Consider the following 24,674-nt stretch of genomic DNA (forward strand, 5'->3'; position numbering starts at 1 on the left):
TCTTTGCAAGGCTATAATTCTTTTAATTTTTTTTACAAAAGTCTTAAGAACATAGAAAAAATTTGTTTGTTGACAAACAAAAATTTATGCCATTATGTGTGAAAACTTGTAATTTGCTAATTTTCCGATTATGTATTAATTAATTTTTTTATATAAAACAAGACTACTAAGAGTATAAAGACCGCGTCCCACCATCAAATAATTTGATCAAACTGGTTTGAGCAAACTGAAAGTGACAGTTAGTGACGTCACATCCTGAGTGTTCATTGTGGATAATAATGAAAAATTTTAATTTTAAATAAAGTACAAACAAGTTAGACAACTCAATACAAAAAATTTGATCAAACTAGACTGATAGTGAGAGCACAGATTTTTAGAATTTAAAAAAAACTGCAACTGTGACGTCACTTTGACGTACTTCCTCAAGTACGTCAAGTTTGCTCAAACTGTTTGATCAAATTATTTGATGGTGAGACGCGGCCTTAAGACACTCATTAATATTCAGTTCAGTGGGACGCTATTGATTGAGGTGTGAATTTATATACACAAGGAATCATTTCATAAAACTGGTATATCCCTCGTTTATGGAATTTCACAGCTTGAACAATAACACCCCGCTCAGTTGAATATTAACATATTCACAGACACATCTTCATATTCACACAGTAATTTACAAGTGTCTGCATATGCAGTCATATCCGTGAATGTGTTAACGAGTCTTGAGATCTCTTGTTCGACTATACCTGCTGATAGGTCAGTATACAAATAAAACACAAATTAACATAAAATTATAAGTTTTTCATAATGTCCATTTCAGTCTGCAACATATGGAAAACTTTATTTTAGTTTTATGTTTAGTTTAGTTTTATTACAATCATCAGATATTAAATTTTTTCAGTCATATACGCTGTTTGTCAAAAAATATTAATTTTTTTAATAGTAATAATATTCCAAGATTTATATTTTTTGACATACCCCATATAAATCTGGAAAAAATTAATACCTGCTGATAGCTTCAATGTTCAAATAAAACACAAATTAATATAATAAAAATAATTTATTATTATCTACAGTTAACAGTGAAAAATAAATTAAATGCTAATACAGTCTGGCTCAAATACATCTAATATCACAATATGGAAACTTAAGATTGATTATAAAAAATTTAATCAACTTCTTCTACTGTGGGACCACTTTGTCTTCCTCCAAATCCACCATATTCTTGTCCACAACCACCTGGCATTCCACCACTTTGCCGATTGTTATTTTGACTTCCTTGGTACAATTTGGTCATGATAGGACTGCATACTCTTGTCAATTCTTTCTGTTTGTCTTCATATTCTTCTTTGTCAGCTAAAGTGTTGCTATCTAGCCATTTTAGACAGCTTTCGCATTCTCTCTCGATTGCTGACTTGTCTTCAGATGATAATTTGTCTCCACAGTCCTGTACAGCTTGTTTTAGTTGGAAGACGTACCCTTCAAGTTGGTTTCTTGCTGCTATTTTCTCTTTCTGGCGTTCGTCTTCTTCCTTATATTTTTCGGCTTCTGATAACATTCGATCAATTTCTTGTTGTGACAATCGCCCTTTGTCATTCTTTATGGTGATGTTGCGGGTATTACCTGAACTTGTATCTTTGGCAGAAACGTTGAGTATACCATTGGCATCCAGGTCGAAAGTAACTTCAATCTTTGGAACTCCACGAGGCGCAGGAGGAATGCCAGTTAGATCAAATGTTCCCAGACGATTGTTATCTTTTGTCATAGCTCTTTCACCTTCAAATACTTGAATGGTAACAGCTGGTTGGTTGTCAGCATACGTTGTAAACGTTTGGGTTTGTTTGCATGGAATTCTTGAATTTCTTGAAATTATGTTGGTCATAACTCCTCCTGCAGTTTCTATACCCAATGACAATGGAGCTACATCAACCAGTAGGACATCTTGGATCTTCGAATCAGTTTCCCCACTTAATACTGCTGCTTGGACGGCTGCTCCATATGCTACGGCTTCGTCTGGATTAATGGAAAGATTCAATGGTTTGCCACTGAAGTAATTTTGCAGAAGTTGTTGGATTTTTGGAATACGTGTAGAACCACCTACCAAAACAATGTCGTGGATTTGCCCTTTATCTAATTTGGCATCATTCAGAGCTTTCTCAACAGGTTGAAGTGTTCCTCTGAAGAGATCTGAACATAATTCTTCAAATCTTGCTCTGCTAATTTTGGTATAGAAGTCAATACCCTCGAAAAGAGCATCTATTTCTACAGTGGCTTCAGAACTGGATGATAAAGTACGCTTGGCTCTTTCTGCAGCTGTTCTTAATCGTCGAAGGGCTCTTGGATTATTTTTCAGATCTTTCTTGTATTTTCTCTTGAATTCATCAGCAAAATGATTGACTAACCTGTTATCGAAGTCTTCACCACCAAGATGAGTGTCACCCGCTGTGGATCTTACTTCAAACAATGAGCCCTCATCGATCGTCAAAATGGAAACATCAAAGGTACCTCCACCCAAGTCAAAGATCAGTACATTCTTTTCACCTTTCAGATTTTTGTCAAGACCATAAGCCAAGGCTGCTGCTGTTGGTTCATTAACGATTCTCAAAACGTTGAGACCAGCGATGGCACCTGCATCTTTTGTAGCTTGTCTTTGGGAATCGTTAAAGTAGGCTGGAACTGTAATAACTGCGTCTCTAACACTGGTTCCCAAATAAGCTTCTGCAGTTTCTTTCATTTTGATAAGAACCATCGAACTGATTTCTTCTGGAGCAAATGTTTTTCGTTCACCTTTATAGTCAACTTGAATCTTTGGCTTGCTACAGTCGTTGACAACTTTAAATGGCCAGTGTTGGATGTCTTGTTGGATTTTTGGATCGTCAAACTTTCTGCCGATGAGACGTTTGGCATCAAAAACTGTGTTGCTGGGATTCATCGCCACCTGATTCTTCGCAGCATCTCCCAAGAGACGCTCTGTATCTGTGAAAGCAACATAGCTGGGTGTTGTCCTGTTGCCTTGGTCGTTGGCGATGATTTCCACTTTTCCATGCTGCCAGACACCCACGCAGGAATACGTGGTGCCCAAATCGATACCAATTGCTGGAACTTTAACCATTTTCTTGATGTAATTTCACACAATAATACTTTTACTTCACAAAACTTTCAAAAACTTGGTCAAATAATTCGTTTGACTACTTTGATATCACTTGTTTGCTCGTCGTTGTATTTGAATAATCTGAAATGCCGCCGCACCGATTCGCTTTTATATAAACGGTAAAATCGACCCGAATCATCTCGATTGTTCGTCGAACATTCTCGTCCTATCGTTAGAAACAGCTGTAAAGCGGTGACGCACTTGTAAAGAATGAACTAGAAAGGGCGGAAATCAACTGCACGCGAATTTTAAAAGATTAAAAATAGACAGAAAAATTAAGTTTTTAAAATAAATATTTGAAGGCTAATCTATAAACGCTTTAGATAAGGAAAATTGATAATTAGTCTATTAGTTTAATAATCACTTATTGTACTTATTTGTAGTATTTTTTGTCCATTTTTTTCTACCAAAACTTTCTATAAATTATATTTTTTTATTTTCTGGATATAACAAAGCGAAGTGTTTCGTATATTTGTAATTCGTTTCCCTTCTAATGAAAAATAATAATTTTAAATAATAATTTGAGTGATTCGATAGCAGTAGTAAGGGTGTCTGATCACAGTTAGCGCAGATTCTTTGCCCTTTGTTATTTGTAAGAAAATTTATTTATGCCTATGAAGTTTTATAAAAGACAATAAAGATAATTTATGGTTTAACTTCCTCTTCTTCGTTTTTATTAATAGTTTCCTGTCAATGTGGTATTTACATAATGAATTTTTACTACAGTATTCTTCATATTGTCGGTGCGACTTACTCTTCTTCTTTCTTTCGGGTTGTAATCGAATGGTTACATGATTGGCCGATTTTCATTTATTGTGTTTATAGGTTGTTTCCATCTTGTATTCTTTTATTTTATTTTGATCGGATATACTCTGAAAATTGTTGACAGCACAGTTTATATGAAATTTAAATTAAATTAGATTAAATTTCACAGTCACAGGTTCTTCTACGCCATGTTGCCAGGTTATATAAATTTATGAAAATAAAAATTTACTCGTATGGAGAATAATGTAATTTTTTTCTTGGAAACGGTTATCTTTAGAAAAAAATGTAAAAGGACTTTTTTGTTCTAAATGGTGTATTATATCCACACCTTAAAGGAACGCACTATTTTCGGGGACACCCTGTATATAAGCCGCTTTCTTGTTTGTTTCTTTATACATACCATTTTTACGGTTTCCGTAGTAGACCAGGAAAGATCTGTTTTTAGGTCGATGTGAGAGGTGGCATTCGGATTTTTGAGGATAAAGTTAGGTGATAACTTAGTTAATAATGATTGACTTATGCTCCTTCTCAAATATGCCCGGAACATTAATAAAAAAAAATAAAATATTTAAAAATTTCAAAAAATTTCGTTTTTTTTTCTACTTTCTTTGCTTATAACTTTAAAACGATTCATTTTGGAACAAAGTCGTATATGAATTAAACAAAGATAATTAAATTTTCTATCAGATACGATTAGATAAAATGTCTTAATTTATCACCCTTGCTGCAAAACAAGCCTGTTCTTATTCAATGTTTTTCCATCACTTTGGTTACACTTGGAACCTTCCTAATTCGCTTAGAAAATTTTTGTAATGTGCTAAAACCGTTCACCAAATTTCATTAAAATTGACTTACTAGATTTTGCATAATAATTTTGCAATCTAAACTTTTTAAAAAATTAAAATTTTTTAAAATCTTGCACAACAAAAACTAGAACGTACAAAGATTTGTCAATTTTTTTACATATAAAGAACCACTCCACCTATCTAATGAACTTTACGGAATTGAATTCGGATTATTTAAGCAGCCTCAGCAATGTTTTAAAGTTATAAACAATTTTTTGACTTATAAACAAATTAGTGCTGTGGCCAGGAGGCGGTGCTACGGGATCCTTTATTTTGATAGACTTCCCAAGTTTTTTTATGTATTTTGACCCGTAGAACACGAATTTTTTGGGTAATAGTTGATCCGGATATCGATAAGATTGTTATAAGCAAAGAACGAGGAATTACATAACATCGATTTTTTCGCAAAATAAAACTTTTTTTTGTATTTCTTGGGTAATTCTAAGCAAAAAATTTTCTTACAAGTTTTTTCGTAGGATACATAGTTTTCGAGATAAACGCGGTTGAACTTTCAAAAAATCGAAAAATTGCAATTTTTGAACGCGAATAACTTATGATTAAAAAATAAAATAGCAATTCTGCTGACAGCATTTGAAAATTTAAGTCAAATTATACCAGTTTTAATTATTTGCATTGCTAAAAATTAATTTTTTTAATATTAAACAAAGCTGTTTGTTTATAAGCCAAAAAATTGTTTATAATTTTAAAACATTGCTGAGGCCCCTTAAATAATCCGATTTTAATTATGTAAAGTGTATTAGATAGGTAGCGTATCTCTTTATATTTAAAAAATAGCCAAATTCTAAATGGTGCACTTTTTGTTCAGAAAGATGTTAAAAAATTTGAACTTTTTAAAAAACATTTAGATTGCAAATTTATTATGCAAAATCTATTAGGTCGATTTTAATGACATTTGGTACACCGTTTAAGTAAGTTATAAGAATTTTCTAAGCGAATTACTAAGGTTCTAAGTGCCACCAAAGTGGTTAAGAAACATGAATAACAACAGGCGTATTGTTCCCCCTTATTTTGTATTTATTGCTATATTGCAGAAAAGGTAATACCTTAAGACATTTTTGACCAGTCGCATATCATACAAAATTCAATTATCTTTATTTTATTTCTGTACGACTTTGTTCCAAAACGAACCGTTTTAAAGTTATAAGCAAAGAAAGCAGAAAAAATCGATGTTTTTCGAAATTTTTAAATATTTTAATTTTTTTATTAATGTTCCGGGCATATTTGAGAAGGAGCATAAGTCAATTATAATTATTGAAGTTGTCACCTAACTTTATCTGCAAAAATCCGAATGCCACCTCTCATATCCAAAAATAGACGTTTTTTTACAGATTAATCCTGGTCTATAGCTGCATATTTTGACTTCTAGATACTCGATCTCGAGACTCCATCGGTTATTTCGTGGTTAATCACCATTTTGAGCTTCCTGCCATCTTATTTGGCTTTGACTTTGCCTTAGATGTCGAAATTTGTATATCTCCGATGCTGTTTTGCGTATTTGTATAATTCTTGTTGGTTATCTTTATGATATGATATGAGGATCGTTTTTCCTGCCCAGTTCGACCTTCATTTTAAGTATGTCCTCTTCAATGGAAGGCTTTAGTGAAATCTACCAAGAAGATAGATGTGTATATGTTTTTTTTTACATGGGATTAAACCACAATAATTGGTTGTAATGAATATACACATTAGGGTGGTTCAAGATCTTATGTGAAAAACTCAAGTTGAATGTAAAAGCCAAGGGACCCCCAATTCTTTTCTAATTGATTAAGGAAGTAAGGAGCCAAAATATGAAAGCCATAAGTCACTTGGAAGGCAGTGCTCAATACTGTTTAAATAATGAAAACGGGAATATTTTTATCGGTTTTTGAAAAAATTACCAGGCATGTTACGAGACAAAAACTTAATAATTTATTTGTTTATTTTACATTGGAACCCATGTTTAAAATAAGTACATTTTATAGTCAAGTCCATAATAAAAATGAACTCTTTAAATTTTGTCTTTGGAAATGGATGGTTTCTGCAGGCTTTCTAGAACGGCCTTCTTTGTTGGCTCAGTCGGGACTTGTTTTCGATCAGCCTCTACAATCTGCAGTAACAGCTGTTTTTCGTCCTCATCATTTGTTATGAGTTTGTTAAAATCTTGAAATAGTTTTACATCTCTTTCTACGATGACCACTTTGGTGCTTGTCTACATTCACATGGGTGCTTGTTTAAAAAGCTTTGCAAAATGTTTAGCTTAGTAAACAACATTGTTATACTATTAGCAAAATATGCCAATTCACATTCATCACTTAGGAAATCAGCATTTCCTCTAATCTTCCTTGGCGGTGCCAGGACAGACATCTTATTCACTATGCTAACTTTGTTTTCAAGGCTCACTTTATTGGAAAAAAGTGATAACCCGACAATTTCGTCAGATAGGTACCACAAATGTGGCTGCAAGGCTTTTTTGATAGTTTTAGCTATATCTTCATCAATGACGCTGTATTTCCCAGCCTCTTTCCAAAAAATTAGATCGTTGAAAGCTGCATTGGTGCTGATAGGAGCCTCAACCCAGTTTTTCATATACAAAAGTGCACCGAAACGGATAAATCTGTCCAAGTTTTCTTTTTTCTTGTTTGTGAGATGGTAAACTCCTTGACTTAGGAAAAGGTACAACTTATATGCATAAATAAGCTTAGCTATCCACCGAGCGTGGTGTATAGGCCCAGGTGCTCTCCAGTGAATTTTTTCTATTGGTTGTCCCGACACCAACAGCGTCAGTTCAATAAGTTCTAGGTAGTCATCTCGAGGCTGGTCTTTCTTACTAAGATGATGTAGCAAGGACTCGATGGCACTGTTTTCTAACTCAGCTTCTCCAGGGGGAAAAATTAATGGTGTGTAATCTGATCGATCAACTGCATTCCATGATTACTTCAACCTTTTAAATATGAGAATTTCAGGAGAGCTTGAAGGTTCCAAACACAATGCAAATACTTTGCTCAAAATGATTTCCATTATGTTATGGTGACACGGCAACCATAGAAGTTCTTTATTCAGCTTATTTTCAAGGAAAGTGCATGCACCACTCTTAAGACCAGTATTGACGGCTGTTGTGTCAAAGCCCATACCAATGACTTTATCATCGAGATCCCATGTTTTAAGAGTTTTAAGTGCTGCATCTCCAGTGTTCAAACCTGTTCCACTAGCCAATTTTGGCACCCCCAGTAGTCTCTTATTTCCACCAGCATAGGAAACTAGCACTGGTAGTCTATCTAACTTTTGTGAACCTAAAATATCGGGCAGGATTTTGGTGTCCCAATAAACAACAATTGGTTCTTTAATGTCTAAGTTTGATTTAATCTCTGTTGAAAAATTCTGTCTTGCTGCTTCTAGTTTCCTTTCTACAGAACTTCTTGAAAGCGGTAATTTCGCAGGGTCATGTCCAAATATTATTCATGTCAAATACCCGAAAGTAACAAATATTTGAAGCTTTATAACTCCTTTCCACTGCAGTACCCTTATGTTGAAACTGCTGAAAATGTTTAATATCAACTGTAACAAAGAGATCAACAGCTTTGTTAACTTCTGAATCCTGAAAAACAAACAAACAAACATTTTCTAAACTTAAGTCTTTTACGGAAATTTATGAAAACTAAATGTTGGTGAGCACTGCCTTCCATATGTTCTGGAGTGTTAAGATTTGGCATAGATTATTCTTTTATTAGATATAACAAAATGGGAGGGTCCCTAGGTTTCTTAAAAAACTTCAGTTTTTTGGACCACCCTAATACACATACATACATAATCGTTCCTCTTCTACTGTTAAGTATCGAGGAGGTGCTTCTAGGTTTTGATGAATTTTCTCCATTCTTCCTGTTCTTCTCCGTTTGTGTTGCTTCTTGTCAAGATTTGCCCTTATTTTGTAATATATCTGCTATGTCGCTGTTCCACCCATTTATTCTTCTGCTTCTTCTGTTTTTACCTATGGGTTTAGCTTCCTACACTCTTTTCACTTATCTGTTACTGTCCATTCGTGTTAGATGACCGAACCATGCTAATTTTTTCTCCTTTAAATTATTGTAATGAACATACATTTTATATTTGCTTGCAAGCGTCCGTGTTTAGTTTAAGTTAAAACATTTAAGTTAAAAAGCAGTTTCAGAACCGTTACATATACATAAGTTTGTTTCTATAAGGATAATCTAAAGTTTTTTATATAGGTTTTTTTGTTTTTTTTTATTAGGCAAAAAATAGGTTTTTATATAGTTTTTTTTATTAGGCAAAAAATTTTTTTGGGAAATTTTAAACGGGCTAGTAAAACAAAGTTGTGTATGGTAGTCCTAATACTGTGTACCCAACATAGGCCGAAATTTTTGGCCGGGCCCCCGGAGGCCTAAAAAAATTACTTTTTTTTGTTTTATTTTTGGGGCGGGCTAGTGTCTAAGATATTAATATCAATGCTACTATCTTGTTAAAAATTTTTCATCATGATTTAAAAAGATTTAACCGGCCCCCAGGACTAAAAATATAAGAGAGGGGTAACCAATGCATATTTATTTACTATTTTTGCGCTGTGAATTGTGCAGATTTTTGCTTGAACCAATATTCGGCACAAAAGGTTTTTATATTGAACTATTATACACATGTTTAACATTATTTCGTATATTCATTTAACACAGAACTCACCACGATGAGGTTGCTGCACGGTGAGTTCCACTCGCCCACCCTTCTTTGCTCAACATTTTTACTTACTCATTCCTTGAAGCATAGTGTCGACATTTACTTTCAAATATTGGCTAATTCTTTCTGGCATCAAGTTTAGCTCGAAGATAACCATCTCTAGATTCTTCACCACACACTTCTGTTGATGCATCAGTAATTATCTTCACACACCTCTCCACCGCTTTAGTATGGCAAGCAAAATTGTCAAACTTTGGAACTTGTTTCACCATGTCCCACAATTATTCTTCGTCTGCTAAATGCTGTATTAGAGGAGGATCTGTTAAAGTACTATTCATTCAATCTATGAGAAATATGTAATCTTCTGCATCGAAATTGATTTAGGGATTTGGGATACAATGAAAGCACAATTTTTATACCGGCCTTCCTATATTTTAAAATCCTTCTGAGAGCATCATATCTAATACGTTGACGTTAATCTGTTAACATACAAATTTGAATGATTTCCGGGTGCGCAAATTAAGCATTGTCTTAAATAACTTTATTGATAAATTGATGAAACATTATTCGGAAAACCTCTCTAGGGCTGCATTGATTTCCATAGATGCCTGGCACCATATTCCAATTTTGGCTGTGTTTTTATCTCAAACCTCATATGTGAATATACTTGTATTACAAACTCAGCTAAAGTCTTTAAGCTTTCTCAAGGATCAGTTGTAGCTACATAAACTCTAAGAATGCGGTTAGCTGTCGTGAACCGATGTGTTTGTGCCATCTTCCCTGGACTTTTCTCTGCCAAACTTTGAGAACATATTCCATCTTCAATTATTGCTTGGGATAGTTTGGACAAATACTATTGATCTGAACTTGGATCATTTTCATTTACAAGAGGCAGGACAGCTTCTATATGTTAAATTTAATAACAGGCATTTTTTCGCAATTGGAAAGAAGGGATCCAATCGGCTCAGAATGTGAATAGAGACCTTTTGTGTGGTCATCTAGTTTTTGCACCAAATATCGCAAGGGAAGTTCATTAGCGTGAAACGGGCATACACTCCACTGTAATGGTTTATTTACTCGCCTTTCTATAATTCGTATGATTCCACCTTCCAGCCCGTATTTACATTTGAACCATCACATCCCATAACACCTAATTTGCTTAGATCTACATTATGGCTTTGTAAGTAGTCTAATATTCCTTCGACAATATCTATGACACGAGACTGGCTAAGATCCAAGTACCCAAAATATAAACTACCGGGTCCTTCAATTAAAGCTATATGGTCTTTAGTTTTCATAATTCGTCTCGCCTTTCCGAATACCATGGTTTGATTTTTCCGTTCATCAAAGTGTAGCCCTTCAATATTGACTTGTTTAAATTTTTATTCCCATGCTGGAGTTGCCGTCTGTTTCCCTTAACTTCTCTCCGAATTTTATTTTTTCCTATGACCAGCACTGTATTATCTTTGAAGATTTAGTTTAGATCTTCTAAAACGGCATTTAAAAGCTTGAGTATTTTTCCTGTCTACTGTATTATTTTTCTTTTGCGTAGTAATAGAATATGACAACAGAAGCTTTTTTAATAGCCCCAAACATTTTTTTAACAATATAAAAATTCTTTAAAGGGGGGGCCGGTTAATTACTTTCTAAATCGTCCCAAATTTGGTATAGGATTATATAAATACTAGTTGCAACTTTTAGCAACTAGCCTTGTACAAGAATTAAAAAGAAATCGACCCAAAGAAAAAATTTTTAAGGGCCAGGGGGCCCGGTTAAACATTTTTTAAACCGGCCCAAATTTGGTATAGTATTATATAAATACTAGTCCCAACTTTTGGCAACTAGCCGTGTAAAAAAATTAAAAAAAAAATTTTTCGGCCCGGCCTATTATTCATTGCCCTGTTTCTATTTTGTTTAGATTTGTTTATCAAAATTATTAGTGGCACAATAGAAGAAATAGAGGATATTATTTTAAAATTAAAATAAAAAACTTAGTGCAGTTTGTATGTTCCTTGTGAAGGTCAATGCTTGATATTTATGTCACGTCAATGGATTCAATGGAAGCTTCCAGAAAAATCCACCCTATTTTGACGATTCTATGAAGGGGAGCGAAAATACGAATTTGTTCTGGAATAATGAAATAATTTTTGGAGTATTCCACATCGTTTTTTATTTTATACCTCTTATTTCATTAATTGTATTCAAACTGGATTATTTACTATGCTTTAATAACTTTTTTATTTTATAAAACGCTTTTTACTTTTTCTCGACGCTTTTTAAGGCTTTTTTTGAACACATTCTACGTTTAATAACAGTTTTAATTGGCAACTTTTTATAATAAATTTTCGATGCTCTTAACATTTTCCTGGCGGTTTTAACTTCTTTTTCGCCGTTTTAAATGCTTATTAAATCTTTTTCTAGCCTTTTAACCTTTTTCAACACTCTTTACAGTTCAGTGGCGACGTTTGACTTTTTCTAAAGTGTTACCAAAACCAGATGTAAAAAAATCTTATTTAAAAAAAATATTTTGAACCTCCCAAATATAAGTTTTTGTTTTCAATCCTGTGGGATAAAATTAAACAAATCACTATTCCCAAATTATGTGTATTTAATTATGACATAATGGCATCCTATACATGTATATGTGATAAATAATAAACTAAACAGATTATTCTACCATAAAATTAACATAAAAAAATGAACAAGTAGGGAAAAGAACATATTTTGAAAACTATTGTTTATATTTTAAGTCTTCCATTTTCAATAATCTCATTTTTTTCTCCAAAATTATATATGAAAAAATATACAAGGAGAAAGACTTTTCAAGTAGTTGATCGATTACGCAGCAACACTGTTCCATGTTTAAATGCACGCACACTGTAATCTGTAAGCGCCATAACAGACGGGCGACTGTGGCCGGCCACTCTGTGGATCCACAAAAGTAGTTTACCGTGGGTTTTTATGCAAGCGACTGTGGCCGGCCACATTCGCTCGTCTGGGGTGCAACATCCACTTCACATAAGAACCCACGGCCAATCATCGGAAACTGCTTTGTGGATCCACAGAGTGGCCCGTCTGTTTTTGCCCTAATAGGTATATATTAAACCAACGTTACCAAACCAAAAAATGGTAACAATACTGATATACTTAGCGTGTCCACGCCGTCCCTAGAGCCGTCGGTTTTTAAAAATTTTCAGAAACGAGCCAGTCCCGAGCGATGGCGAGGATCATTCTTCGTTACCACAACCAAAAGTGGTAACAACATATAATAACGTGCAACGGATTCACATAATCTCGCCAATATTTTCGTGCGTCTAATTGGCTATTTACTGAATTAGGTAGGTACTATTAACAAATATTTCTATTGGTAAAAAATATAAATGGAATTATTTCATAGTAGCCATAAAAAGTTTTACAATACTTTTTAGACGCGAGTAGCAATCTGATTCTTGAAGCGTGAACGTGTACCGTCATTCAAAGCGCTAGAGAATTTCCTTATCGTAAAACTACCTAAAATTACCTTATCAGCATCAAAAAATTGTTAAAGTGAAAAGTAACAAAAACTAAGTGATTAGTGAAACAACCAAAAGAAATATGTTCCCTTCGGGGAATTTATTAGGATTTGATAATAATGGTCAGCCAATTTATCAACAAATGAATACTATACAGGATGTCCCAACAATAAATAACCAGAACCAGTCTAACCAAACAGCAGTAAAGCCGCAAGTACCATTTATGTATTTTAATCAAACACCATCTAACCAGATAACAAATCCAATGTCATGCCTAAACCAAATTCCTATTCCACCCCAAATAGCTATACCAAACCAAGCACAATTTCCTAGTCAAACAACTTCACAAAATATTCAAAACACTCAAAACCCTATTCAGTCACAATACACAACAGTATCCACAAACCCTCAATGCTCACTCTCATCATCACAAAACCCCAATAACTACACAGATAGCGATAGCGACATAGAACTTAACGAAACAGAAAACCAAAATAAACATCCTTGGCAAGAAGTTGCCAATAAGAGAAAAATGATGAAAAGACAAACAACTTCAGAAATTTCCAACCAAATACAAACACAAAACAGATTTGATTCCCTCTCAAAAGAAAATATAGATGAACAAACTGATAATTTATTAAATACACAAAACACAAATATCATCCAAAAAGATCCCGCACCGCCACCAATCTATATTTATGGAGTTACTGACTATAGTGATATGATAGCAAACCTTTCAACTGAAACTGCAGCAGAAACGTATTACACCAAAACCATTTCAAATAATACAGTAAAATTTAACCCTACAAACTCAGACACCTACAGGAAACTCATACAGCACCTTAGAAAAGAAAACATTGTACATCACACTTACCAACCGAAACAAGAGAGGGCCTACAGAGTTGTCATAAGAGGATTACACCATTCAATACCCACAGGAGATATCTCGCATGAATTAAATAATAAGGGTTTTAAAGTTCGCAATATAATTAACGTTAGACATAGAGTTAGCAAAGAACCATTGCCTTTATTCTTTGTCGATATAGAATTAAATGAAAACAACAAAAACATATTTAACCTGCAAGTCCTACGCAACAGCATAATAACAGTAGAACCACCTAGAATAAAAAATACAATAGTACAATGCACAAGGTGTCAAAAATACGGGCACTCGAAAGGTTACTGCCTGAGGTCATTCGCCTGTGTTAAATGCGGTGGATCACATGACACAAAAACCTGCAAAAAAGCACGCGACACACCAGCAACATGTGCCTTATGTAATGGCAATCATCCAGCAAACTATAAAGGATGTGCTATATATAAAGACTTGGTAAATTCGAAAAACAAAAATATAACAAGCAGCATTCCTATACCTAGAGTTGCTAGCCTAAATTACAATAACACTAATGCTCACCACATACATCAATCACATGTAACATATGCTCAAGTTGCAGCAAATAATACTTCTTCACAAGACAACAACAATAATTCAGACCTTTCAAATAAACTTACAGAATTCCTCAACGAATTTAAAAATATGTTTGCACAATTGATAAACCAAAACAGCATGATACTAAGCATGCTTACAACAGTGATAAATAGAACGTCGTAATGGCTAACTCACTTAGGATAGCAGAGTGGAAGGCAAATGGTCTAACAAACCATGTGCAAGAAATTATACTATTTCTAAAATTAAACAAAATAGACATCCTACTTATATCTGAGAGTCACACAACTGAGAGGTCTGTTATAAAAATTCTACACTACTCTGTCTATTACGCAAACCATCCAGGGTTCAGTTGTAATAATTCGTACAGCTATAAAACACTACGAACTTGTTCCATATATCACCAACAAAATTCAGAGTACTATTATAAAAGAATATGCGCTCACCAGTCCATTAACAATAGCTTCAATCTACAGCCCACCACGCCACACCATCAATCTGGAGGAATACAGAGAGTTTTTTGAACAACTTGGCTCACATTTCTTAATGGCAGGGGGCTGGAATGCAAAACATACAACCTGGGGAGCAAGACTGATATCTCCAAAAGGCAGAAATCTATTAAAGATCATACAAGATAATAACCTGAAATACCTAACCACTGGTACCCCCACATACTGGCCTACTGATAACAACAAAAGTCCTGATCTGTTAGACTTCGCTATAACTAAGGGAATACCTGAAATACACAGCGACATCACCCCCAGTTTTGATCTACAATCGGACCACAGTCCCATCTTGATTACCTTAAGTACCAATATAATTTGGAAAACTCTTGCACCAAGGCTATGTTCCAGTAACACGAATTGGGTTCAATTCAAAGAAGAAATCAATGAAAAAATATCTCTTGACATTCGACTCAAACACAAAAACGATATTGAGGAGGCTGTAAAATATCTAACGGAACAAATACAACAGGCCGCTTTGAAAGCTACTCCTGTAAAGGAAAAAACCATTGATCAAAGGTATAGTATACCCCTCCACATTAGAACACTAGTAGAAGAGAGAAGAAGAGCCCGTCGCAAATGGCAAAGAACAAGAAACGCCATAGATAAAACAAATCTAAACAGGCTCACAAACAGACTTCATTCCGCTATCCAAACAGCCAAAAACGAATTCTTCGAGAGATATGTCACAAACCTTTCTCTTCACGACAACTCTCTTTGGAAAGCCACGATGAAATTCAAAAAACCGGTAGTAATGAAATCACCAATTAGGAAAAATGATGGAACCTGGGCTCGATCAGATATAGAAAAATCCAACAGATTCGCAGAACATCTATCAACCGTCTTCTCCACCCCACAGGCCAACGATATTAACGACGAGAAAATTAGAGACTTCCTCAATGCACCCTGTCAGCTATCATTACCACTAAAATACTTCTCACCAAACGAAGTCCGTAACGAAATCAACCTACTTAACCCTCATAAAGCTCCAGGATTTGACGTTATAACTGGCGAAATCTTAAAAAATCTTCCAAGAAAAGGTGTCGTCTTAATAACTATTATTTTTAACAGCCTCCTGAGACTATGCTATTTTCCAGTGCAATGGAAGTATGCACAAATTATAACGATACCTAAACCTGGTAAACCTCTAACTGAAGCCAGTTCGTACAGACCAATAAGTCTCCTTCCGACTTTATCAAAAGTCTTCGAAAGGTTAATCCTTAACATAATAGAAACAGTAATACCTATAGAAAACCTGATCCCAGATCATCAGTTTGGTTTTCGCTCAAATCACTCAACCATACAACAGTGCCATAGACTAGTCAACAAAATAGAAGAGAGCCTAGAAGGGAAACAAATCTGTCTATCAGCGTTCCTCGATATACAGCAAGCATTTGATAGAGTGTGGCATGAGGGTCTTCTCTTCAAAATAAAAACTCAGCTAACTGACCAAATCTATCTCCTCCTTAAATCATACCTGTCCGACAGATACTTCCAAGTTAAATACGAAGGTACTCTATCCAACTATCACCAAATAAAATCCGGAGTACCTTAAGGCAGTGTTCTTGGCTCATACCTTTACCAAATCTTCACTGCTGATATTCCTATTAGCGAAAATACACTAATGGCAACATTTGCGGATGACACTGGTATACTAGCATCAGACATCAACGAAATATTAGTATTTAACAAATTGCAAAATCATCTCAATGAACTAGAACTGGCTTAGATGCTGGAAAATAAACGTCAACACAAACAAGTAAATTTCACAAATCTAAAAATTAGATGTCCACAACTACACCTAAATAATTCACCTATACCAATAAAAACAGAAGTAAAGTACCTGGGCCTTCATCTAGATGAAAAACTTACTTGGAAATCACATATTGCAGCCAAACGACGACACCTTGACCTAAAAGTTAAAAATATGAGCTGGCTAATCAACAGAAGATAGCAACTTTCATTAGAAAACAAACTGACCATCTATAAAACAATACTCAAACCAGTGTGGACATACGGAATAGAGCTGTGGGGCTGTAGCAAACCATCCAACACCAAAATACTACAGACATTCCTGTCAAAAACTATTCGTATGTTAGCTAAAGCCCCATGGTACGTGTCAAACCAAACCCTTCATTCAGACCTCAACATCCCCTTCATCAATGATGTGATTGCTGACCACTCCAGAAGATACATGAATCGCAGCGCAGACCATCCAAACCATCTCATAGACGAACTATTCAACCCCCCACTGGTTGATAGACGACTAAAAAGACTTTGGCTAGAAGACCTAGCTGCTAGGTAAATTCCAGAGAGTCGTCAATGGACGACACCTGCCACAAGCCAAGAACATACATCATATTTACTTATTACTGTATTGAAGTAGATTGTAAATTAGCAATAAATAAATAAATAAAAAATAGTTGAAAGACTGATAGGTTTTGTACACACTTGAAATGAATGAAAGAAGTGAAAGAAGTATATTAAAGTGTGTAAATGTATTTTAATTTCCTTAGCTAAGCGCTTTCGACATAAAAGTCATCTTCAGAGCTAATGGTCAATATATAAAAAGTACCGGCTACTTAGGATTGTATTTTCTTGCATCGCATTAAGAAATTTGTAATTCAGGTCCACTGTACAACTCCGGCTGATGAAAGCTAGTTTTAATTTTTAATTTTTCTATGGTAAAACAATAAAAACAACCACTGGGACGATACATACATATAAAAAGTTTTTTCTCATGGTAAAGGTTTTACCCAACCATTTTGAAGTCTGGGTAAAACCTTTACCATGAAAAAAAATTTTATATGTATGTATCGTCCCGGTGGTTGTTTTTATTGTTTTACCATAGAAAAACTAAAAATTAAAACTAGCTTTCATCAGCCGGAGTTGTACAGTGGACCTGAATTACAAATTTCTTAATGCGATGCAAGAAAATACAATCCTAAGTAGCCGGTACTTTTTATATATTGACCATTAGCTCTGAAGATGACTTTTATGTCGAAAGCGCTTAGCTAAGGAAATTAAAATACATTTACACACTTTAATATACTTCTTTCACTTCTTTCATTAAATAAAAAATAACTTTTTAGACGCATATCTAGGATAGGTCAAACTGACAGACCCTTTAACAAACGTATGGCAGAACACAAAAGGGCTTTCAATAATAGAAAAATAGATTCTACGTACACACTTCGCCTTCTAGATCATAATAATTATTTTAATGACCAGTTTCAAATTCTCCATATTCAAAATAAGTGCTGTAACCTATCTTTATTAGAATGTATGGAAATTACTTAAAAAATACAGGTATAATTCTGAATGACCAACTTGAAACAAACAGCTCCCCACTCACAGTAAAATACATCACTTGAAAAGGGCACTCTGTCGAAACAGTTGTAGTGATATTAATTTGTAATACATTTTGTGCAAGTATTAAAAACAAAAGTATTTCAGTGTTTCATTGTTAGATAACATAAAGAACCCCCATCAAGTAACAGTCAAATGCATCACTTATTTAAATTACATATTTGATATCTACTTTTAATATAGGTATATCACTTTTACTATTGGATTATTTACTTTTCAGCCTAAGAAACCAGGCAGAGGCTTAGTTCAAAGGCTCAAAGGCAAACAAGGACGATTCAGGGGCAACCTTTCTGGAAAAAGAGTCGACTTCTCTTCCAGAACTGTCATATCTCCAGATCCAAATTTGGAAATAGACCAAGTGGGTGTCCCGAAACACATAGCTAAAATCCTAACCTTTCCAGAGAAGGTGATCCACGCCAATATAGATGTCATGAGGACGTTAGTTATTAACGGCCCTGATAAGTGGCCTGGTGCCAACTATGTTCAACAGAAGGGGTCGCAATTCAAGAGATTCTTGAAGTACGGTAATAGAGAAAAACTTGCGCAAGAGTTGAAGGTATGTAAGAACCAACTTCCCAAATGCTCCTTCTTTTTCTTGGCTATCATCACAGCTATCCGCACCTTATTGGCGGCTGCTCTACTACTGAGCTGCAACTATACCACTCTCGTAGGTTTTTCAGTCTACGTCGTCCTATGGACCTTTTACCTTTAGTTTTACCTTGCATTGTGAGCCTTAATATACTCGGTTCGCTAAACTGAACTGTCTAGTGATTTTAGTAGGTATTTTTTTTGCTTTTGTCCAATTTTGCCAAAATTGGCAAAATTACTAACTACTTAGTAATTATTAACCATTTAGTAATTATTTTTTTGCCAATTTTACCAAATTTTACCAATTTTACTTATTAACCATTTAGTAATTATTTTTTTGCCAATTTTACCAAATTTTACCAATTTTACCAAATTGGCAAATTTACCAAATTTTACCAATTTTACCAAATTGGCAAATTTACCAAATTGTTCCAAATTGGCAAAATTACTTACTAAAATCACTAGCCAGTTGCGTCTGAGTTTAGCGAACCGACTATATCTCATATTTCGCACCTCTGGTAATGTGGCCTAAATATTCCAGCTTTCTTGTTTTGTACCTCATTGGATCCATGATATTTTCAAAATCCTTCTATAGCACCACATCTCAAATGCTTATAACTTCTTTATATCGTCCACTTATAGTGTCCAACTTTTAATTCCATACAACCAAGTCGAGAACACATAGCATCTTAAGGCTCTTATCCTCAGCTCCAAAGGAAGTTCTCGATTAACAAACATTTTTTTCATTTTTATAAATGCTTGTCTTGCAATTTCAATGCGTGTCCTGATTTCCCTACCTTGGTCATTGTTTTCATTTACCTAGGTTCCCAAATATTTCTACATAGTTATTCACTCTTTCTACTTGTTTTCCCTCGATATCTAGCCTTCTTAATGTATGTTGCTTAGAAATAATCATGAATTTGGTTTTCTGAACGTTCATTTGTAGTCAATATTTTATACTGACTTGATGTAATCTATTTACTAATCGTTACTAGACTGTCTGCAAAAGTAGTGGTATCGTCTGCGAACTTATATTGTTCAAGATTTTTCCGTTTATTGATATACCCTGTTTTTCTTCTGATATTACTTCCTTAAAAATAGCTTCGCTGTACAGATTGAATAACAATGGGGACAACACGCAACCCTGTTTAACACCTCTTTTGATTTCAATAGTTTCTGTTTCGACATTTTTAATTCTAACCTTTGCTTTTTGATTTCAGTACAGATTGATAATAACCCATACATCTCGACTGTCCACATTCTTTTCTTTTAACGGTTCCACGAGTTTCTGATGTCGTACTCTATCAAAAGCCTTGTGATACTCTATAATACAGACATAGAGATCCGGGTTCATATCTAGTCGTTTTAGCCATCCTCGAAAGCACGTGTAAATAACTTAGATGATATCTTGAGATATAATTTGAGAAAAATTTGTTTTTTCACAGTTGGGTGATATGGTTGAAAGACATCTGCACGACAATGATGTCGTTCTTTTCAATCGTCAGCCAAGTTTGCATAAGCTGTCTATCATGGCACATAGGGCGAAAATTCATAACCATAGGACTTTTAGGTTCAATGAATGTGTTTGTAATCCCTATAACGCAGATTTTGACGGAGATGAGATGAATTTACATTTGCCTCAGACCGAGGAGGCCAAAGCGGAGGCGCTTATACTAATGGGGGTGAGTACTGATATATACAGTTATTTTTTTTACATATTTTTAGAGTTTAACTTTAGCATATAAGCTATATTAATATAAAAAAAATATGCAGAAGAAAGAAGAGATACGGAACCGACCAAATCCTAAAAGTGGAGGAAGATTTCAATCAGGGTGACACTAGAGTAGCATATAAATTATTGAAACAACTCAGAGAGGGATATAATCCATGCACTAAAGGGCAGGCCACCTTATAAGAATGGATAATAACAGAATGCCTAGTAGAACGCTTAGTGGAACTATGGAGGGACGTCAGCCAGTAGGGAGACCAAGGAAGAGGTGGATAGACGAGGTGAGAACGGATGCTAAAGAGATATTGAGAATGGATAACTGAGGGAGAGCAGCCAAGGGAAGGGATACTTGGAGGCGGATGCTGCGGGAGGTCAGGGCATGACTTGGGCTGTATCGCCATAGGAGAAAGATGTTTATTTACAAATATTAAAAACAGTTTTCATTGTTCATTTCTGTTTCAGAACAAAAGCAACTTGGTGACGCCCAGGAACGGAGAACTTTTGATCGCTGCTACCCAGGATTTCTTGACTGGAGGTTATTTACTAACGAAGAAGGATACGTTTCTGGACTTCGCGCATGCTACACAACTGGCAGCGACATTGTTAGCTGGAAATGATAGCCATATGAACATCGATTTACCTCCACCTTGCATAATAAAGGTAATTTTCATACTTACTTCAATATGCGCAATGAAATTGCTACGATTATTATTCATAAATATGAGTTTGGCCAATATTGTAGTACTTATTCTTCTTTTAATCATTTATACCGTTTTAAGCATGTGTTTAAGCCAAAGGGAAATCTTTATACAGGGTGTAACGGAAATACAGGTCATAAATGTAATCAAATATTCTGGGACCAAAAATAGTTTGATTGAACCTAACTTACCTTAGTACAAATGTGCATATAAAAAAAGTTACAACTCTTTGAAGTTACAAAATGAAAATCGATTTTTTCCAATATATCGAAAACTATTAAAGATTTTTTATTGAAAATGGATATATGGCATTCTTATGACAGTAGCATCTTAAGAAAAAATTATAGTGTAATTTGGACACCCTATAAAAATTTTATGGGGTTTTGTTCCCTTAAACCCCCCCAAACTTTTGTGTACGTTTCAATTAAATTATTATTGTAGTACCATTACTTAAACACAATATTTTTAAAACTTTTTTGGCTCTTAGTACTTTTTCGAAAAGTCAGTTTTTATCGAGATATTTTGAATATTTGTCAAATCCACCACATATTTGTATATGGTTAAGTACGATTATGGAGACTTGGTAATAATATGAAAATTTATGTAAGTATGCTTTACATTTTTAGGTATATTTTGAACCGTATGAAAAAAGAAGCTATATCTCGATAAAAGGTGCCTTCTCGAAAAAAATACAAAGAGGCAAAAAAGTTTTAAAAACATTTTGTTTAACTAATGGTATCGCAGTAATAGTTTAATTGGAGCGTACACAAACATTTGGGGGGTTTAAAGGAACAAAACCCCCATAAAATTTGTATGTAAACATACTAAAAAAGAAGCCGCAACTCGATAAAAACTGCCTTATCGAAAAAATACTAAGAACCAAAAAAGTTTTAAAAATATTGAATTTAACTAATGGTACCACAATAATAATTTAATTGGAACGTACAAAAAAGTTTGGGGGGCTTTAAGGAAACAAAACCCCCATAAAATTTTTATGGAGAGCACGAATTTCACTATAATTTTTCTTTAAGATGCTCCTGCCATAAGAATGCCACATATTCATTTTCAATAAAAAATCTCTAATAGTTTTCGATATATTCGAAAAAATCGATTTTCATTTTGTAGCTTCAAAGGGCTATAACTTTTTTTATGTGCATATTTGTACTAAGGTAAGTTAGGTTCATTCGAACTATTTTTGGTCCCAGAATATGTGATTTAATTTATGACCTGTATTTTTGTTACACCCTGTATTCATGATTTTTCCTGAACCACTTTTTGAAGCTCATTCAATGCTTTTATAGTGCTTTTTCGAAGATAAAAATGCCGTTCTACAGTACTTTCTAGAGCTTTTACAATGCTTTTTAAATAATTTACAGTTCTTTCTGCACCATTTATGCTATTTAACTAAACTTACGTGCATAGAAATCGGCCTACTTAAAAATTTGGTCATTTTTGATGTCTCATATTTTCTAAACCTGTTGGCCGATTTAAGTGATTTTTTAAACATGTTATAGCCTGATTCTTTAACAATACCACTGTAATAATATTGTTGCTAAAACAGGTAAATTTTCATTGTATACCGGGCGTACTGATCAAACTGTGTTTTTTTCTCAAAGTTCGCATCACCCTGTGAAATATTCTAGCATTTATAAAATACTGAAATTAAAACCCAACTATACCCTCAGGTTTTCTTAACAATCTGTTTTTTGATTCATTCGTTTATGTTTGATAATAAAAAAGTTAGAAACTTTAACAACTAGACATGTTCTTCATCAATACACGGTATTTCTAAATAAGTGCGACAAACTTTAAGGGGTAATTCTGCATAAAAAAATAATGACAGTTGGCTTTATAAACGTATGTCCGCAAATGTTTCGTTTCCGAGATACGGAATGTTGAATTTTTTCTTAAAAACTGATGATTGATTTATTGCTTTAAAATCAGTTGCCATAATGCAAATGAAATTTGGTAGGTTTTAAGCGGCCGTTTCACATAGCAGTTCACTGTTATCGCAGCGACTGTTAGGTAGGCGTGGTTTGACTGTCACCTTTTCTTCGTTGTGAATCATACCACTTCGATCGCAGTAGACTGTTATAAGAATTACTGCGATAAGTAGAAATAATTCTAGTTTTGCTATCGCAGTAACTTATTTATAAAATAAAAATGGCGAAATCTGGCGAAAACACATTACGTTCTCGGACGAAAAAAATGTTTTTATTCATTTAAGAGAAAGGATGCAATTGCAAAAATTGCGGAAAAGGTGGGTATAGATTATAGATAAAGAAACCATAAAAATGAAGATAGTATCCATAAGAGCAACGTATCTACTAGAAAAAAGGAAAATTCATGATAGCCAACCAACAGAAATGAGCACAGATGATTATTTACTGTCCAACAGTGCCATGGTTTTAATGGTTCTGTTAATAAATTATTTTCCATGTCACAGCCAGGTCTGTTTAATAACGATGTGTTCACTCAATATCTTTTTTTACTGTATGTTCGTTTCGCCACCGAGGGTACTTTTTTCCATAACATTTTTTTTCTTCAATAGTAATAAATAAGTTGTTACACCATCTACACCTTTTTTTTTATTCGGCGCCATCTTTAAAAGCTGACTATTTCATTTGGACATACGGGTAGTGAATCAGTAGGTAGCAGTAAAACCCATCGCAGTAGATATATCCCCACCGCTAAAAGCCGCTGCGATAACAGTCAACTGCTATGTGAAACTGCCGCTTATAGTTATTGCGGATTATTTGACATAAAATTAAGAATTTAATATTCACCATGGGCGTACATGCAAGTAATATGATTGGTCATATTACCCGTATGTGCGCTAATGGTGAATATTAAATTTTTAATTTTTTGTCAAAAAATCCGCAATAACTATCTCTTAAAACCTACCAAATTTCATTTGCGTATCTAAACTGGTTTTAAAGCAATAAATAAATCGTCAGTTTGCCAGAAAAAATTCAACATCCCGTATCTCGGAAACGAAACATTTGCGGACAAACGTCTATCAAGTCAACTGTCATTATTTTTCATGCAGAATTATCCCTTAAAGTTTGTCGCACTCATTTAGAAACACCGTGTATTGATGAAGAAAATGTCTAGTTGTTAAAGTTTCTAACTTTTTTATTATCAAACATAAACGAATGAATCAAAAAACAGATTGTTAAGAAAATCTGAGGCTATAGTTGGGTTTTAATTTTAGTATTTTATACAGCGTGTCTACTTAAGTTGGAAACATATGGGAAACTTTTTTGTTATTCATTTTACGAAAAAAAGTTATTCTTTATAAAAAGTTCTGCTTGCTCTAAAACCTAAGATTCAATCATCAGATATCAAATTTTGTCAATATTACACGAGGTATGTCAAAAAATATGA

General features: G+C 34.2%; 2 protein-coding genes across 2 annotated transcripts in view; one reads left to right on the forward strand and one right to left on the reverse strand.

Annotated features, from left to right (window-relative positions):
* LOC114325602 (heat shock protein 70 A1-like) overlaps positions 1 to 3,248 on the reverse strand; it is a 517,012-nt gene extending 513,764 nt beyond the window's left edge. The window contains exon 1 of the mRNA XM_050662665.1: positions 2,539 to 3,248. Coding sequence (XP_050518622.1) covers positions 2,539 to 3,109 — 571 coding nt within the window. The 5' untranslated portion in view covers positions 3,110 to 3,248. The remainder of the gene's footprint in view (positions 1 to 2,538) is intronic.
* Positions 1 to 24,674, forward strand: part of LOC114325609 (DNA-directed RNA polymerase III subunit RPC1) — a 66,984-nt gene that overhangs the window by 11,072 nt on the left and 31,238 nt on the right. The window contains exons 6-8 of the mRNA XM_028273711.2: positions 18,493 to 18,828; positions 20,306 to 20,542; positions 21,052 to 21,249. Of these exons, the coding sequence (XP_028129512.1) occupies positions 18,493 to 18,828; positions 20,306 to 20,542; positions 21,052 to 21,249 (771 nt within the window). The remainder of the gene's footprint in view (positions 1 to 18,492; positions 18,829 to 20,305; positions 20,543 to 21,051; positions 21,250 to 24,674) is intronic.

Source organism: Diabrotica virgifera, chromosome 9 (genome assembly GCF_917563875.1).
Source record: "Diabrotica virgifera virgifera chromosome 9, PGI_DIABVI_V3a".
Taxonomy (NCBI): Eukaryota; Metazoa; Arthropoda; class Insecta; order Coleoptera; family Chrysomelidae; genus Diabrotica; species Diabrotica virgifera.